Here is a 19,613-nt window from a genome sequence, read left to right on the forward strand (position 1 = left end):
TTAGAACACTAGTTCTGAGTGTTCGAGGAAAGTTTACCTACAGAATCGTATAGGTATGACAAATTAAACTTCACGGATTAGATACGCAGTGCGTGTCTGTACAAGAGTTGGACGTTCTTAGAAGATGCCTAGAGAATATCCAGATATACGATGGGTACAAAAAATAGGCGGATCATGAGCGTGGCCATTGGGGGATTTGAAAAAGGTACTGTGTTAAGTTGGACGCATTCGCTCTTCATGTTCTGTAAAAACATTTTACTCATGTTTATAATAATAGTCTTACGATATGAGATCAGCCTTTACATTGTATGATCTAAGCCAAATGTTGCAAACTAACAACGTTGGCTGATTTATAGGTCTAGTTCCATTTTAGACGTTCCGCAAGTAAACTAGAACAACCTACTGGAACGGAAGCAGCTGTCTTCCGAATGTGGTCAATTGGACAATGCCTTTCTATAAACACCGACTTTCAACTTATGCTCAACCAATGGCTTCCTGCCGTTTTAAGACCATCGTAACCAAGAACACCGTCACAATTTAGCGCTGTTCCACATCCCCATTAGCAGATCTACGCACAGATGTATAGAAGCATTTGTATTCTTCGTCAGTTTAAATTAGATGTTCATGCTTTAAGATAAAATGCGAAACCCCTCAACTAAGATGCTGTTCTTTGGATTTGTCTCTTCCTGCCGTCTTTCTTTTACCTTAATCTTCCGTTACCTCATGTCGACCTGATCGTGTTTAGCCCTTGCGGCCACAGCCGCTAGTCTGGCCGATGCCCAGTCCTGTCGTAGTGCGGCGGCCCAACAGTGTCGCGACAGGATCTTTCAGATGATCCAGCAACATAGCCAGGACTTTACAGGAGGCGACGTGAGTGTGCTTTGCTCGTAAGTAGCGATTTTCTTTTTCTTTTTCTTTTGCTGCAAATTACAGTAGAAATTTAACTTCACGAATAGTAAATGAGTATTGTATGCATATGATGGTTTGAATGTAGAAAGGTTTAGGACTAGGCATGAATGAGACTCGGCAAAAGCTTGGCCTATATAATTTAGAAGGTTGTTAAGTGTATCAATGACAATCAGAAGTAAGCACATAGTTCGAAACCGGAAAACATCGACTTGGTTTTCATTTCAGGAAAGCATTTTATATCGACTCCATATTTACGGAAAAATACACATAATTTTTTAAGAATATACGTTTTCTTTTGCTAGCTTGAGTGAATATTGGACTTTTAATTCATAGAGATGTGTTTGATGTTGAAAGCTGCCAACTCTTCGTTCATTTAATCATGCGAGCTCAGCCTATACGTGCTAACATCAGAGAGGATAATATACGTATTAGATACAGGAGTTAAATGTACACAGCAGGCCGTATCGTTTCCTATATGTACAGCGACGGGATGTTTATTTTCACTATGCGAACTTCTTCAGGTGTATTTGAGAGCGTGGAACTGAGAATTTTCAATAGGATGAACCTTGAATTATTGTCAACATTACTTAATGTACTATTTTTTCCGATTGTGCTCGAGGGCATTGATTCCAACTAAATTTTGCAATTCATGCCAGTTTTATGGATGTCCACACACTCCGGAGGGTAATTTTCCACAAATGGTGGCAACGGCAGAAGCACACTAGTAATAATGTAGTACAACTATAGCTGCTACTTTTACCAGAATTATGTCCTATTCACTTTCCTTTTGGTTTTCCCCTATAGGAAGGGAGGAGAACAGAGAGAGAATACAGCTTCCCAATCTGGTGGCCGGAGCAGGTGTACGAAGGCACCAGACTCTCTACTTGTCAATTTGGCTAAGCAGCTTTTTCCGTTGTCCGCTACCATTGCTACTGTCAGTGCTCCTACGGCTTCTGTTCCAGCTTTATGGCCATAACCCCAGAGCACACAGTAGCAACATTTTTCCATAACTGTCCATCTCCCACATTTGGTCATCTGTCTGGTCCTTTCCATTCGCCGTCAGCAGTCTTCGAGTTGTAGTAGCAGCGACCTCCGGCTCACTTGAGCTGTGCAACATTCCCATTCCCAACTTCCCTCCATTTCTTTCCCGTCCCCCTCCCGCACCCCTATCCTTGCGCGGCGTTCGCGTTCGTTCCGGACGTACTTCGTCTTTAGTCGTTATCGTCGTCCGTAATCCTAAGTATATTCGCTTATAAGCCTAAATAATGGGCCTACCATCAGTAAAGGGCGAACACCTCGCACACAGTCATACATCGGCTGCTGTTGCCGCTGCCATTACTATTGAGCATGTTATTCTACACACTTGTACGGGCAAGATCCAATTTTTTCGCTAGAGATGAATTCGTCGAACCGTCTATGGACATCCTCTAAACCATAGATATATGTAATGTGAATAGCAGATATACTTGTTGCTTGCCTTCTTGAGGAGCTTATCGCTGCAAAGGTCATCGGAAATTAAATTTTATGCAAACATGTTATCACTGCGTACCCGTGCGAACCATAAACCTTACAATAATCTTCTACTGGATACAAAATACTATGAGGAAAAAGACCTCCATCTATAGCATACATCTATGTACACGACTTCGATGCTTGTTCAGCGCCTTATTGTTGTTCCATACAATGGTCCGTTAAAAGACTACAATTGCAATACAAACTTTCGTGACTCGTAAATCCATGGTAATAAAGACGGTAGGCATTTGGTACTAATTGCCGTCGGTATTTTAAATTAATGATAAGATCAGCCTCGTCAGAGGATTTATGTCATGACACCGTATTTTGTTCCTATGTACTATCAAAGTACAATAAAGGCAACACGACGTCCTCAATCATTTGGAAGCTGAGGCACAGAGCGAGGAGGGTTACGAAATAACAAATAAAGGAACGTTCAAGAATCGAATAACTAAGAAAATAGTGAGCAGTATTTGGTCTACTCAGACTTTAGCTTTTGCCGCTCTGCCATAGACGTACTATTCGAGCAGCAGAAAAGTCGAATCGTTTTGGCCTCTATACCGCTACGGCGCATCCAGTGTTCATGCTCGCTCCCCCTTCGCCCTCTGCAGCAAGAGGACGCCTTTTTAAATATCTCGAATGTATGTAAGATTTTCTTCGCACAAACAGATCAGGAGAAGCTAGACGGGAATCGTTCTGGATTTATTTTTTCTTTCATATCTAGCTGGTCTTCGCCCCTTTGTTCCCATCCCCTTCTATATCACCGAAAGTGGCGCAGGGGGCACGGACGACGTGTCGTTCGTTTTAGCGCCCGACGTCACCTTCGGCATACAACTGGTCAACATACCCAAGTACCTTCGTGTATAAATAGCTGGGGCACATTCCTCAGCACACCAAAGAGCCTTTCCAAAGGTTAGATAGTGAATCGGCTGTACCAGAGACGTTTCTCTGTTCCTTGCTCCCACTATATATCTAACCTACCTATACTGATCCGGGGTATTGCGTTCTCGGCTTTGATTCTATCAACTAACCCTCAGTCGGCTTTTTCGTCGGTGTACAGCCTTTTATACGTAGCTGTTCGCTCTCCACCGTTCTCACTAGCTCTACGCTATCATCTACACTGACTTTTGCTAGCTCCGCATTTCCCATACCCATCTGTGCTGTTCAGCGGGCCGCCACAGACCTACAATACAACTACTTTGTGCCGCCTACATCTACCGTGCCGCCGTCGACAATACTTCTTCAATACCCTTTTTCCTTTACCGTTGAGCCGTCCATCGTTCGAGTCCCGTAGCTCTTATAGTTCTGGTCGTTTTGCCGATACTACGGTTCCTGTCGATTCACTATGGCACGATAGCGGTGTCGGCAGATGCTTTCTCTGTTCGCTGTTGCTGCAGTAGTGGCCGCACGAGGACAAGCCGGAACACCTAAAGTCAGTGCTCACTCAACTCGGTAGATCACAACTTCTCAGAGCGCCTTTGCATGTTTCACAAGAGTGAATAGTTGTGCCTTTTCCGTCAATGCAGCTTTTGTCGGCCTTGGCCAAGGTCAACAGCAGCCACCAATGACGCTGACGCCCGCTGCTACTATTGTTGCTACGGCCTTTACCGTAATAATAGCAGAGCTGTCTCTTACTTGCTGCCTTTCTTAGTTCCTCGTTGTTTATAATTCCTGTGTTTTCTGCTTCCTGTTGTTCGCAGTTTTCATTCTGCTGGCCTACATTACAACAATTATCGCCACCCACTTTTCAGTTACCCTATATTGTATCATATGTACGAAGGCTGCTGGCTAGTGAGGTCGCGGCAATGCTGAGGGACCTTCCTGGGCGCCAAGTTTACGCTGGCTAGCCGTTGATATATTCATTGAACGCTTCTGTACGAACGAGTGCCGGCGAGCTACAGCGATAACGGGTTGGTAACAGTTGCAGCGGCACGTTCACTACTTTCCAAGGCCGTGCATGGGAAGTGTACACGTCTACGCCGACGAGGCCGTGAAAATTTAATATAGGAAGGATTCTTGGTTTGATTAGCCAGAGGCAACTGGAGACTGGTGGGAAAAAGGGCAAAGTGAATATTGCTCGAGGAGCGATATCTAACCGAAAAGTAGGGACACAGCAGGTGGAGACGACAAGGAGTGCGAGTGTTAAGAGGCCATTGGAAATTGTAAGGTCGGTGGAGATAATTCGAAGAGAACCGTGGAGAGGAACATGGTTATTTTGGAAGGCATATCTTGTGTGGACCTGCCAACAGAGCACGACGAAGTCTGAAATGTGGGTCAAGTACTGACCGGTAAGGAGTGCAGTTGCGGGCCATAGCAACTAGAAGTTGCCGGGGCGACAATCACTGCAGCAATGCCGTTGGTCACGACCTCGATGACTACAATGATCGTGAAAGACTTTTCCGAAGGGCCACATTGTCGGACAAGTCGATCACGTTGCCACGGGAACCTAACAAATACTAAAAAAAATCTACCTTGTCTTATTGTTGCGATTACGTCGACTGACCGTGGGCCTGCCAGGAAGTCGTGCACATCGAAAAATTTCAAATGGACTGATAAATAAGCTACCTCTTGTCATGCAATCGAGCTGCGGGCTCTACTAAGTATTCAGCTAGGAACGTCAAGCACTAGTAGATTCCTAACCTTTATAGCTCGACTGTGAGTCAAACGAAGGTTGTGAATCGAATCCCCTATTAAAGATGGAAATGTTTTTTAGCCTGAAGAATCGGGTCTGACAGATTAATTGAGACATTTAGGTAGAGAATGTATTAATTAGAATATGAAGACATATCTTTACAGCATTTTTCACGTTTCTATCATACAGTCAGTTGCCTAATAAAATTGTTGTTATCTACTAAAATCCACACAATCGAGAAACACCAACACAATTCGATTGATGCCAGATCGAGTTATATTGACTGAAAAAAAAAAAATTCAGATACTATGTTCTAGTACATGATGGCCGGATATTTCTTTGTTATAATACTGTATTTCGTTGGTGCAATGAAAAATATAGCGAACGACAGTCTCGATTCGTTCACAGCTTTGAAAACTTGTGCTAAACTTAAATTATAGAAAATAAATTAAATCTATCACGCGTTCAAAACAGTCGATTATTAGCTGATATCATCTACGTTAACACTGAGAAAAACCTGAATTTGAAAAATGGCAACACGCTGGACTATGCATCGTGCAGTGTTCCATATGACGTTAGATGAAGAGAACAATCTAATTGATGATTGCCCGGTCCTATTCTACCGGGGCGTGCCCTTAACCGCTTAGATGATGCGGAGGCATGTGTGCTAGATGCAGCAGAAGCAAGCTGTGGTATCATTCATCATACACTGTTGTTCTGGTCTGGACGCCGCCCCACGCCATTTCTGACAGGGTTATCCGATATGCAAAGTTCGATTTTGTGTACCTTCCTGTTCGGCCTACGCCGTCTAATCGCGCTTTTGTTCTAGCGTCATTAACATTACGACTCGGAGACAGGACAAGGAACCACATGCCAATTTGAGCTTGAGTTTAAACTGAGCCTTCGATGCAATCAGAGAATAACTACTTAGTCCTATATTTATGACCTCCATTTATTATGAATGAATATTTGAACTATGCTTAATATGCATTTTTTTGGCTCGCAGAAAGCTGTTCCAGGCGTTTAGCAAACGACCAGACGGCTGACCGTATGGAAATGACCCTCTAACCTAAAGGCAGTTCTTGGAATGACATACATTTTGTGGTGCTCATGGCTATAGATACGCCCCACAAGGCTGCTGAACTTGCTTTCACGGTTGAGGTCACAATGCGAAACGTATTCGATGTATCCGCGGCTCCTGGTTTTCCAAAACGATTAACTAGATTTTGTACAGCGCTCAAAAATGATTCGACCGTGTTTTTTCGGCGTTCCACAGGGTCGAACAGGAACTTAAAGCGATGTACGTCCTTCGTGATACACCGAATATGTAGCGGGTTAAGCAGATTGTTCAGACTCTCAGTTGGGTGATGTTGTCTGAAGTAAAATGACGCTCACATTCGGTTTATTAAGTTCAATCATGTACATACAATAGTAAATTACGTTTGCATGACAGCGTCTCACGGACGCGAAGTCGTTTATCTAATTCCGTCCAGCGAGCGACATAATATGAATAATTTGCATATATTCAAATAGACGACTGCGTAGTTTCCTCGGCTTAACGATCTGAGAGTGAACACCAACTAGTATACTAACAACAATACTACATTAACGATAAACATGTATCCGTGATGCTGACTGATGCAAAATACAACTGTCCATACTTTTAACGTTATCTTCTTTCTTCCCAATAAGCGTTTCACATTTGCGTATCTATTAAAAACTTCCAACGCTGCTTCCTGCAGCAGCGGTAGGCCAGGCACCTGCTCCGCGCCACTTCTCCAGTCTTTTTTGTTGTTCACTGGACGAAAAGTAAAAAACCTGGACAGGTTGAGTCGTGATGTTTTACTACGATTTGTGCAGACCGTTGGACGTGGCTGGCCTCGCGTTTCTCGTTTCCTCGTTCGTCTTTCGTCGCTTCACTCGGACGCAGTTTAGGAAGCCTTCAATGTTTCGGAAGAATATCCAGCTCGTAGCGTCCCACCTCATCATTCGCCAGCAATGATTCGTCCATAGCTCAGGTAGTATTTCCGTAGTCTCGATTCCGCCGCGGCCGTGCACGACAGGTTTTACACGCATTTTCAGCTCGCCCTAGTGAAGCTTGAGGTCCCGAGGCTCTTTCGAGCGTCTGCGCCGCCGCTGCAAGGCTCGAAGTGGTTGCGGGCAACTTCAGCACAAAGTTGTTCAGGGAAAAGGGTTATGGATAAAATGAGTTTAGCAAGCAGGAGAAAACACGCGAAGAAGACAGAGAGCAGGAAACGGATAGTAACAGAGGTCAAAAGTGGAATGAAAGACTAAACAAAAAATAGAAAAAAATTTAAAAAAAAGAAGGAGTGCACGCATGTAGTGGTGGTGGAAAGAGTCACTTTATTTTACGTGGAAGAGGAAAACAGCGGTAGAAGGTTTGCGAGGTCATTTTTGGTCAGGGCTTTAGTTTCTTTGTTTCGACGATTCCCGTTGAAATTCCCCCAGCGCCAGGTCGCCGACCGAACGAGATCCGACGGATGTACCGCGGGAAGGGAAGACCCTCTACTTGTGGCGTTCGTGGCGTGGAGCTTGCAGGAATTTCGAATTGCTCTGACTGCCTTTTCACGTTTACGACCGGTCGCATAGCCATGGCCTGCATTTCCGTTAAAAAAAAACCGTTTCGAACGATGCAAAAACAGCGGCGTTGCCAACGGCAGCAGTTGCTGAGGCTGCTAGACGGCTTTGGTATGGTAAAAAGATAGCGCCCGCATCATCGGTAGTGGTTGCCTCAGTAGCCTTACAGTGGCCCGTGATGTCATATTGTAGTGCTATTGCAGCTGTCGGTGAAAACAACGCACATCCCTTTGCTACGCCAACGTAAAGTACTTAGTTTCCGACTTTGAGCACAAAAGGTCAGAGCTGGGTATCAGCGTGACTTCAGTAGATCGACAAACGCACCAAAAGCAGCGAGGCTTAGTTGTTTGTGCTTGATCCGAAATCTTAGAATCCGAGCTCGGATTTTAAGATTAGGCCGTGTAGATCATCTGAGCTACGACGTGTTTAGTTGAAGACACGCCTAGCATTCTCGATGGGGCTGTTTTCTGGAAAATATCCAGCAGTTTTTCGTACATATTCACTATTCGATTGGGTTTTCTGTACTTCGATTCAAGTTAGTCACTTTTTATTAGTAAAATTCGTAGAACTCGTAAAGTTCATCTGGAGTTTTTTTCTCAGATACGCACGTGCAATGCGATGACACTAGAAGCGATTCACATGATGAACAGTATCTGAGTTTTAAAAAACCTGCAGGGAAATATAAATCGAGGTTGTCAAACGATGCATAATTACTTTAATTGTTAAGGGCAATGGCTAAACCTATAGGGGTACCATATTGTATATATAGCCGATTAGTCGTCTTTCGAGCTCCGTTGATACGAGAAATCACGCAATTCAGTGCGTTACATATGATTTGTTCAATGATCAATTGGATCTGGAGAGAGAATTTGATGAGCCGGCAGACAAAATTTACGGTTGTAGTTTATGTGGAGACCTGTTAGTACCGATTACAGACATGACGAGAGTGCTCGGATACAGAAGAGATACAATTAGAAATTTTCGGTAAGTTGAATAGGCCCGCTAAACACTGATTAATGGCTCCTTCAACACACCGCACCGTAATATTATTCTATGTACTAAGCTGATAAAATAGTATTATATCAGTTATAACAGTGTCATTCGAGTGTCCCAGTTGCAAACGTATGGCACGGCTATTTTATTGCAATATGCCTACTTCAATATTTCCCGCAGCAACCGTTAGATGCCGGAATTCTGTCAATTCGTGTTGGAACTGCTGAGAGCAACTAGTAAATATAGTAAATATGAACGAATGCCACTTGAACCGTTCTCAAGTGACAACCGAACGAGACAGATCTGTGTGTCGATTTCCTTTTACGAGCTTCTACCGGTTGTTGACTAGTAACAGAGCTTGAGTTGATCCTCACTATTGACCAGGTATATAGTTCCCTACTTTAAAATCTTCTATCACATTGTAGCTGATGATGAGGACGTGTATTCACATGTGCATCCTTCGATGCATCCGTGTGTGCCTATGGAACACACAAGCAGATGTGAAATTGAAAAACATTTTGATAACGACCAGCCTCCAGAGACGAATATTATTTGTCCGGGCAGCCGTCAGCATCAGCCACATTTCTAGCGACCGCCTGTCGATAGTCACTTGTTACCGATTTCGATAAGTTACTCTCATATACATTATATGCACATACCTGGTCCTCATCGAAAGAACGCCATTCACCGAGTGCAGCTAGCGGAAACAAGGGATGGTGCTATGTCCTATCTACGCCAACGACAATTCTGAGCCGATTAGCATTGCGCCGACACAACTGCACGGTGCCAGCCACTGGCCATGGAAGTTCATTATTGTCGGCGGTAACTTGGCCATTATAGATGCTTCGCCCGTCCCATACGCGCCTGCGAGCCTTCCCAACGTTCGGGCGCTTCTGGTCACGAGAGGAAACTACCAAGGTTGCAGTTATTTGTTAACTGCAGCCAACAAAACTCGCTCTCTTCCCTGTTCACAGTGGGTCATTAGCTACTTTTTTTAATTGAAACTATTGCCCATCGCTGACATGTGACGTGGTAGCGGCAGTAATACGGTTCTGACCGATCATCTACTTGTCTCATTCAACATACTGGTCCAAATAACTTAACAATAACTTGACACTGTTCGTTGGAAAGTTGAGCACACGCTGCGTGCTGTTCATCAGCTAGGCGACGAAGCGGTATGGCTCGATGTCGATATTGATCCGAGTAAACATAGCACCTGGACATGGAGGGTGGCTATATGGTCGGTCAAGCGAACGTAGCGACCTTTACTAGTACCACTTATCTTTATTCCAGATAGGGCCGGCCAATATGTTCACAGCATATTTATTATAGTTGCAAGTGAGTAGCAAAACGGATAAGAATCGGACTGGCAGACGGTATGTGGCCCTTTAGGGGCTTCTTCCGCCACTGCTGCTACTACAAATTTTTCACAGTTGTGTCATTACAGACCATTGGTAAAGTTAGGTGTGTGTATATATATATGTATATATAGACAGAGAGAGAGGGAGGGAGGGAGAGAGAGAGAGAGAGAGATAGGGAGAGAGAGAGAGAGAGAGAGAGAGAGAGAGAGAGAGAGAGTATCGGTTACATAGAGACGAACTGATTTCTGCTCGGATTGACATCAGCTAGCGACTTCTATGCTTTTCTGCATGAAAAATCGAACTCATTCGCTTCATTCACTGAGAGCTTGTTATGTAGTTTGATGAATGCTGTGGCACTTTCTACTGTAGCTGCGATAGTGTTATGTAGTAGCAACGAGTCCTCCATGCAAATGCTCGTAGTATCCAATAATAACAGAGTCGATGAAGATGCTGAAAAATTGAGCTTTCCGATATGTTTACTCTTTCGTTTGTTGTATAGTAATAACGACAGTAATAATATTTCTCACACTTGTATGCAACCAGCAAATAGCGTAACATTACAGTCGGATATATACGGTCGTTGCAGAAGGAGACAATATTTATTTGTCGGAAAGTAGACATCGCTGAGTGACGAGTATTACCGTGTTCGTGGGGCTTTTACTGCTGCTATTGTCTATAGTGTAGGAAAGCGTAGTTATTTCGTTTTCACGCCGAACGAAGGCTGACAAACAGTTACTAGCAGGCATCTGGGCGTCATCCCTGGGTCGCTTCTGACGGCTTTAGATAACTGCTGCTAGCTGCTTTCTGCTTAAGACAGACAGATTGCCGCCGATGACAAACAGGCATCGGAATACCAGAACGATGCCTCGCAGATATCCTAAATTATTGCCTTCACTCCCACGAGGCCACTCGTCCTCGAAAATTGCCACTAGCAACAATAGCAACAGCGAAGCGCGCAGCAACAAGCATAAAACGAATATTCAACGTATTGGCTACTTCAGTAAGTTCACGCGTGGGAGAGCTGGCACATAACCGCAGCTACTTCAGACGGCAATCGTCTCCGCGTGTTAGTCCTTAGGCGGGCCTTAGGTAAGATGTCAGTGCCGACAGTCTCCATATATACCTGCATCAGGTTATCATTCATGCGCATCATACACGGCAATCAGAAATTGTTGTCGAAATATCGATAACATTTTGATCAACGATATTCTTATTGGAAGCCCGATTGATAGTTTTTCGTTGAATCCTACAAAATACAGTATGAGACTAAATTATCGTTGTACTATTCTCGAGTTATATGCTGAATCACGGGTCAAACCTAGGCGCGTAGTAACAAGTCTATGTTTCGCGGCATTTTAAGGAGCGGTGAATAAGGTACAAGCGGAAAATTAACCAATCTTCCGGACACACATCACAGCCGAAACCTGCAGTTGACTTTTCTGCCACCTTCTTCGTCGAGGTGACTCACGGAGTAATTATTTTGTTATTTGATTTATGTGATTAAGGACGAAGAAAAGTATTCGTGTCAGATTCAACTTTCTTATCATATTAGTCTATATATACGTATCCGGGAAGAGGATCGTTGGTTGGGGACTTGGAGGGCAACTGCAAGGCGCACAGAAGAAGGAGCTTGTAGAAATTGGCAATTAACCAAAGGGTCTATCGCAAGGGAGTAACAAAAAAGTAAACGTTTCGTAAGCTCTATCACAGTACTGCACGTAACTCATAAAATATGCAATCAACTGTGTGTTTCTGAATGTTTTAGAGAATCTATAATGGACAATGGTTCCGCTACAGTTTCCAAGAGATTCCATGCAACTCTGCGATGAACTCCTTCACTTTCCTTTTGTTATTCCTAGATATCATTGAGCAAAAACAGTTTTCACATAGAAAGTCTACAAGTGTCATTGTGGAAATAGGTGTGGCGTCACATTGGGAATTTTTTGATTACGTAGACCAAACACGTGTACACTATGCGAGGCCCAATGGCGGCTGATGGCAACGGTGATATACCTATATCAAACGTTGCCACTCTCGGCAATCATATTACATCACGCGTGGCTTTCTGTCATTGCCTCAACGTCCGTGATAGAAATGTCCATTATAGTTCTAAGACTACCTCAAATCGCCTGTACTCCGCAAGTTACACCGGTCATAGTCACCGCCGGCGGTATAGTCGCTAGCCGCGTTACCCGTTTCTCAACCTAGGAAATAATCTCTGGCAGATAGATTACGCTTCACAGTCCGAACGTAAGAGGAAAAGTTTTGGAGGCCAGAAGGTATATAGTTATTTACCGGCCATACAGTGAGGTGCGCACGAGGATCGTATTTTTGATGGACGAAGTTCCTGGGTGACGCTTTCACTGCATCCAGACTATGCTATCCAAACTAATACAAATACGAGAAAAATTGTCTTCTCTTTAACGTCATAAATACTGAATAATTATTAATACATGCCGAAAATCTAAATCGGGAGGGTGCATACCGTGAAGATTAAATCATCAAATAGCTTCGTAATGACTGCTGACCGAACACCGCTTTGTTTGACACTCAAAACTCAAGGGCCATATTAAAGGTAGTCAGAGGTGCATATGTATACTGTTAATGTATTGTTGTGTTTGTATATGTGTTTATCGTTAGATAGACTTTTTTCTTTGCTGCTCATAAATAAGATTATTGTCTTGACAAATAACATTACATAGGATGCAGAGTTACGACATGGCCTAAAGGTGGCATGATGATTCATAATGATCTTTTTTCAGTCAGTCGCCGTTGAGTCCCGACTTGATATCGCCCTACTGCTCATTACCCGCGAAACCCTTCCACCAGGCCAATCTCACAGGGACCTAAACCACTGTTCAATATTCTAACATATTTTAATGTCTGTTCCTTATCGTTGCATAACTGATCCATATGGTCCCGACTTCTGTTATATGTTTCAGTTCTACGTTCAACAAACAGAGCTGGCACAACTAAGGTGGAATACACCGATACATCGTTAATGCCAAATATTCTATCTAATGAAATTGTGTTTGTCATTTTTCTTTATCAGTTTTGTACTCTTGCATACGTTATTATTCATTTTTTAAATACACTAATAATTACTTATACAGTTCCCTTGATACTGCTTGAAATTTGTTTTTAATATCGTTGTTGAAGTCATGGGCGGCAATTCTGTGAGGGCTCTGCCAAAATATCGAGTTTTCCTCTTTTTATCACTTTTTTTAGGTTAGTTATTATTATATGTCTCAGTGAAGGAGCTTCGCTACCGTTACCTATATAAATCTCCATACAGTTATATAAATAAAAAGCTAATTCCCTGCGTTTTTTTGATTCTAACATATAACGAACGCGGGACATATGTTAGAACAGAAGAGGAGGGTAAAGTATTTTCTAATATTCAGTGTCTCCAGAGAGACATAATAGGTAACGGTTAATTATTAGGTAGCCGATTAGATGACTGTAAGCATTATATCCACTATACACTGCGCCGAAAAAACCAGGATCGACTCGAAACAGTCGGCTGCGTACAGATGCGTACCACACAAGGGCCAATTCCTTTTACTATTTTTCGTGGTGCGTCGATATGGTGAACCCTTGTGGATGTATCAAAAGCTCTATTATCACAGACGTCGGTAGGAAAGCAGCATGGCGAGGTTAGCAGCATCGCAGTTCTCAAGCGACCGATCCAGCGTAACTCAGATCAAGGAACTTCGCACATGCGCTTGTGTTTGGGCCACCTAATCTTACAAGTTCCTTAAAAAAGTTGAGTTCACTTTTGCGGATTGTCGGTGCGGGAGGTTTACTCGAAAGCTCAACTTCGACGTAACGATCGCATAGGTATTGATTCTCCTCGCTATTATACCAACCAATTACGCTATTATACTGACTAGTTGCAGGTCTTTGCGCGTACGACATCAGCTATATATTCACCATTGGCCGTAGCGCTTTATGAGACTATCCATTGATATTATTAAACAGGATCCATCAGACCGTATTGTGATTCCTGTTTCGTGCCTAGGATTATGTCGTGCGTGCCGCTGGCGCCTGGGAAAATTACCAGATTGGGATTCTCTGAAAACGGAACCTGTTTATTACAGCAAGCAAAGAACTGAGGAGAATTGCATCGTCCGCATAAACCTAGCAGTTAAGGTAGCTTACAAAAACTGCCGAGATGCTATTTTTTTCGCAAATGCGTTTTGTTAGAGGATTTACGGAAAGGAACGATGAGATTTCAGGAAGTGCTTGGCGTACCTTAGATAGCAACCCTAATGTTAGTTAGGATTTCATGGAAGCGATAGGCGAGACTAAATCCTGCTTTCCTGAATGGGCGATCTGTATCCCTAGCCACAGCAGGCCCAAGATTAGATAGTCCACAATTAGACAGAATCAGTTCGTGAATATCGATGAGAATCTTGCCAACGTTGCGATAATGGTGGACGCAACGGAAGCTGTGTAGACACAACAAACCGTTGCGTAAGGTTGCTATATCCTAACCCTGATCTGAGCTACGCCACCCTGTGGTGATACTCGCTGATATCTAGCGTATCTATGAACGACCATCTGTCTATCTAGCTTTCTACATAGCAAGCGTTGCGTATAGACTAGACCGGATTCAGCGACTGGGCCCCAACGTGCACCTGCGCACAGGCCTGTTTGGCTGTTAGGTCTCTAGCAGGGTTCGATCAGTGGCAGGCCTATGGGGCAGGCGAAACATTCGAATCTGTTACATCGAAATGCTATGCTACAACACGATCGTTCTGTCCTAATCATCTTAATTTAGCTGAGCTACTGTCTATATCGACACGTAAACACATACATTCACAAGCCAATAGAATCTCGGTTGTTCGCTCACTGGCTTTTATCGCCGAATTTGCGTTTTAGACTGCATTTTTAGTTGCGTTGTATTATTAATCATATGACGTGAGAAAAAAACAGTCACAGACGTTACACGTATAGTCAGCATCGATATGTAAAAACAACATGTATCAGCCTGCGTCAAACTGCGGACGTACATTTTTGATAATCAATCAGCTTTACTTCATTAACACACTTATTGTATAGCGTTTTTAATGACACATAAGTCTAAAGATATTTCGAGAGAGAGTTGACTAAAAAAAATTCAGAAAATAGAGCGAGCCTGGTCGTCCTGAGGTAGACTAGCTAGTCAAATTATATCTATGCATTGTGATATTTTTAATCAAAGTAATAGGAAAGATCATCCCGACCAGGAGTCAAGAGACGACATCCTGTAACATTTATCGGGCCTCGGTGATGATATCACACGCCTCCTTTGTATACGTTTATTATAAATTCGCTTTGAGACATCTTTAAAAAATTATTTATTATTATGGGTAATTATTAGAACGATTGTATGGTTAACTATGCTCGATCCTTCTTAATTTCACTTTCATGAAACCGCATGTAAATGCTTGTGGTTCTTCATTGCTTCCGAGAATCCAATGCTTGGGGCATATAACTAATGTTCCAGCAGCAAATATAGCTTGCGGCCATTTAGTGTCGAACGCCGTTACAAGTACTACTATATACCTATTATATATGTACATCTTCAATATACCCAGTAATGAACGTAGACATACTCATATACTTATCTATGTATATAATCATCAATTTACGTCGTTCTATGGTAATGCATACGTAGGAAGGAAGGAAAGGAAGGAAATTCTCTCGGGACAATTTGATGGCGACTGCTGCGACGGCGACTGCTGCGACGGCGACGCCACATCGCCTAAGGCGATATGACTGGGGCAAAACGGCGTAAAGGTAGCGAGGGCCTGCTAGTAAGACCTGGTGCTTTATTGCTGCTATAAGCAGTTCTTCGTACTTGTATACTTTCTAACGCACTCTGCCTTCAAATCTTCTCAGACCTTCCTCGCAACTGAACTACTTACTACCAGATTTAGTTACGAGGTTGTAATGGGCTGCCGTTGCTGCGGTTACTACCCATTGCCTCTTTCCTGCTCGAGCTGAAGCTGAAAGTCACTCGAGATTGGGAAACATTAAGGGACTCTTAAGTTCCCGGCAGTTGGCGGATCATGGCTGACACCCTTCTCGGGCCAACGGAAGTCGCAGAAACAGAGTCTAGCATGGGAGCAGAGCACGGGACTGCTGAAAAGTTAGATATTGCCCGATGGAGTGAGAGGTTGTGGGTGTTTTAGTGGGAAAAAGTATCGCTAGCGACCGGTAAGTTGCGCACATAAAATGTTTCGTAGCCCGTACCACAATTGAAATTCACTCGTTTTTTCTTTCTTCTAAATTTTGTGTACATACGAGAAAAGCTGCTGAGCTTTGATACGCGCCAGTTGCGAGTTCGACAAACAGTTTGACGTTTTCAATCGATTCCCAAGACGCAGATACGTCTTGTAGTATATCACTTTAATTGGAAGGCACACCTAAATCAGGCTTAGGCTTTCCTATTCGCATAAGCAGTTAGTCAACAAGTATATCATTTACTGAAAAGAAACCAAGCGTTGACCCATGATTCTATCGCTTAAATGTGGGTTATAACAACCGGTAGCTAGCCGGTGATGTGCTATAAGATATAGGCTATATTTGTATCGATGGGTATTGTATATGAAGCACAGAACACTTAAAAAATAGACAAAATAATCAATGATGATTGCTAGTGGAAGTGTCTTAACGATGATCATACGCAGTGAATTTAGCTCAAGTGGGCTTAATTATACGGAAGCAACATCGGACACGTAAATGCTTTACTCGAAGTCTGCTTAGTCCGCTGCCATAGTAATACAAGCACCGAGAGTAGCAATAGAGAACGCTTCTTCAGCTCGGATAATATCGCTATGGCCACAATCACTTCAAAGAACGCTTCGATCGGCGTAATTAAGTGACACTTCGCCTTCGCCTAGTGTCTACCTGCTCCATTTCATTATTTTTACACACAAATACAGCTACCATTTCAACTGCTATTGTGATATTCTCAACAAAACCTTTATTTGTTTAAATATTTTTTAAAAAATTGGGCATCGGCGCAACGATGACGATAACCTGTCATTTCTGACCTAAAGGCAACGGGACACACAAATCAGTCTTCTCTATTCGTCCCTTTTTTCGCATTAGACGAAGACCAAAAGCACGGATCGTAGTATCAAACACATTTATCATATGGAAATTCTTATACTATCCCTATAATTCCTGCAATACGATGGCAGTAATGTTTATCTAAAATGCAATAGTTACAACAACGATTACTGTGGCTATTCAAATAATTTTATTGGCTTAGAAAATGGTCTTAAAATGCCCTGTGGCAAATGTGTGCCTTAGTTGAATCCGTTTTTCACTGCAACTATTATTGTTTATGTTTTACTATTTTAGCAGATGAGAAATGAAGACTCTCTAACACACTTTTTCAACTAGGTAAGAGTCTTGTTCGAACTATGGGTTGACTTCCGGACCACCTTCCAACAAAATCCTGCCTCGTCCATTTCTCTTCTCCCTCTGTCTCACAAGCAACAGTTATTCATCATGCAGTTTCTGGATGCTCAATACAAATCAAGGAGAACAGAGCAGTGAAACGTGCAAGACACGACATCTTTCATGGTCCGCTTTTCGGGTGTTTTATAGCTATGTATGGCGGCGACAGTAGATTTTCAGTGGTCCACGATAAGCCAAACTGTATATATGAAGGTAGCTACTACGTCAGCACTATCCATCCTCAGACACCTGGTAATACCCTAAAAATATTATGCGACTACTGCTTGTGTGTGCTTGATGTGCCAGTGGTGTCTATTACATATATATATGTAATACATAGCGTATATGTTAGTACTCCTGACAGTAATAGTTCTGTCTACCCGAACTTCGTTTTTTTCCGGCAAGGAAATATTGAATTAGGCCATTTAAGTACGGCGCCCCTTTAAGGCAAGCAATTGCTTAACGACTTGACGCTAAAAGTGACTTTATATAACGCTTTGCGGCTGGTATACTCGTGATCTTCTCTTGTCGTCACCGGCTGGCCTTGTTCGTGTCAGCCGCTTACATGCAAAATGATCATCTGGTACTTTTAGGCCAGGACTATTTTACGCTGTCACCTCGGTCCCATCCCAGTTCTGCACAATAACACACAGAATCCAACAGTGAAACGGGGAGCGTCTCGCACGCCACCTCATAAACACCTTCAAAATTATGTTACGAATGCAACCCTTATAGAGTCGTGCTCTAATCGTCGCTACCAGGACTCGCGTCACTTAACGTTGGTCGGCTGCCGCTGCTGTTCCTGCGCTGACGGTCGGCGATAATTCGCCGTGATTATACCGACGTGAGCGAAGCCACAGCTTCCTCTGTGGCAACGGCCGCGTTCTGAAGCCGATTGGTTTCTAGTTTCTCCAGCACCGGGGTAATTCGCCTGGAACAACGCAAGCCGGCCAGCTGCACATTGGTCCTGACTCTTATCTGAAGTATACGCCAGCTATAATCAACAAACCACCCAATGCTACGTAACGAACGACAAGTGTTAGTGGCCTTTGGACGACCTGTTTCTACTGATGATTGGTCCAACTCGCTCATTTTGTACCGCTAACTAAATTAGCATGGAGTCGCATGGCACAACTACTAAATAATCTGATCATGATGAACCATCGAGGCGTGCGTAGATAATATTTAATTGCCGCAGGCAACCTACTGAGATAATATTGGCTTGAGTAAAAACGGGAGAAAGAAAAAATGAAGATCATTACACAATGTACATGTATCGCTATCCAGCGTGCAAGGAAAGAAATCACTGTCTATCTACCATGCAACAACACCAACAGCAGGCACAATGGCATTTTTTAAAGTGGCCACATAAAGGACAACGATTCGAAATAGAAACACGCTTCAGTTTGGGCGGAAGAAGAACCAAGCCAATGATTCAGTTAGTGCGGCTTTAGACTTTAGAATGCACTCGACGTTACGTACGGTCGATGAACTACCAGAACGAAGGCAAATAACCGTAGCTGTCACCACTGAATCGAGCAAATTGAATTCAACTATACGTCGACAAATAGCCCGTTTGTAGATGTAGAAATGGCAGGCATTTGTAAATGGGTTCAGCACACGCGGCACAGCGTTGGCATCATGTCAAATAAATATTGAAACACCTTGCCATCCTGAAGGACACGCCTATGATTTGGAGTAAATGGCGGCCTTGAATAAGTAGGCCTCCGCTATCGCTCTTAGGCCTCCCATGAAACGGCTGGTTGGGTTCCAGCGCGAATCGAAGTGTGTCTATACCCGGGTTCTAACTTAGACTAAAGCATGTTTTTAAGACGAGCAAGCAACTACGTTACCCTGTACGCTGTCACCAGGACGACGAGGAAAAGCTAGAAAAAAAAGCTATGTCATAAGTAATAGTTATGTCTCCGAACTAATTGGCTTTTTGACAGCCTTCACTGGGCAAATAACGTATGCTAGATTATAAACTGTCGTAGAAAAGACGCCTCAATGCGTTTTTGAAACATCAGTGTCATCAGGTACAACTATGACATCTGCTGGTTGTACGTGTCTGGATGAGCAGCTCGTGAGGCGCCAAGTAAACAGACACAGGATTCGTATTGAGCACACCCACCGTTGTATTCACCTATTTTTTT

At 43.2% G+C, this 19,613-nt stretch overlaps 1 protein-coding gene across 1 annotated transcript in view; it reads left to right on the top strand.

Annotated features, from left to right (window-relative positions):
* LOC111264365 (uncharacterized) overlaps nt 1-19,613 on the top strand; it is a 55,966-nt gene that overhangs the window by 17,012 nt on the left and 19,341 nt on the right. Inside the window, exon 2 of the mRNA XM_022840206.2 lies at nt 746-887. Within this exon, the coding sequence (XP_022695941.1) occupies nt 746-887 (142 nt within the window). The remainder of the gene's footprint in view (nt 1-745; nt 888-19,613) is intronic.

This window comes from Varroa jacobsoni, unplaced genomic scaffold (assembly GCF_002532875.2).
Source record: "Varroa jacobsoni isolate VJ856 unplaced genomic scaffold, vjacob_1.0 scaffold_851, whole genome shotgun sequence".
Classification (NCBI taxonomy): Eukaryota; Metazoa; Arthropoda; class Arachnida; order Mesostigmata; family Varroidae; genus Varroa; species Varroa jacobsoni.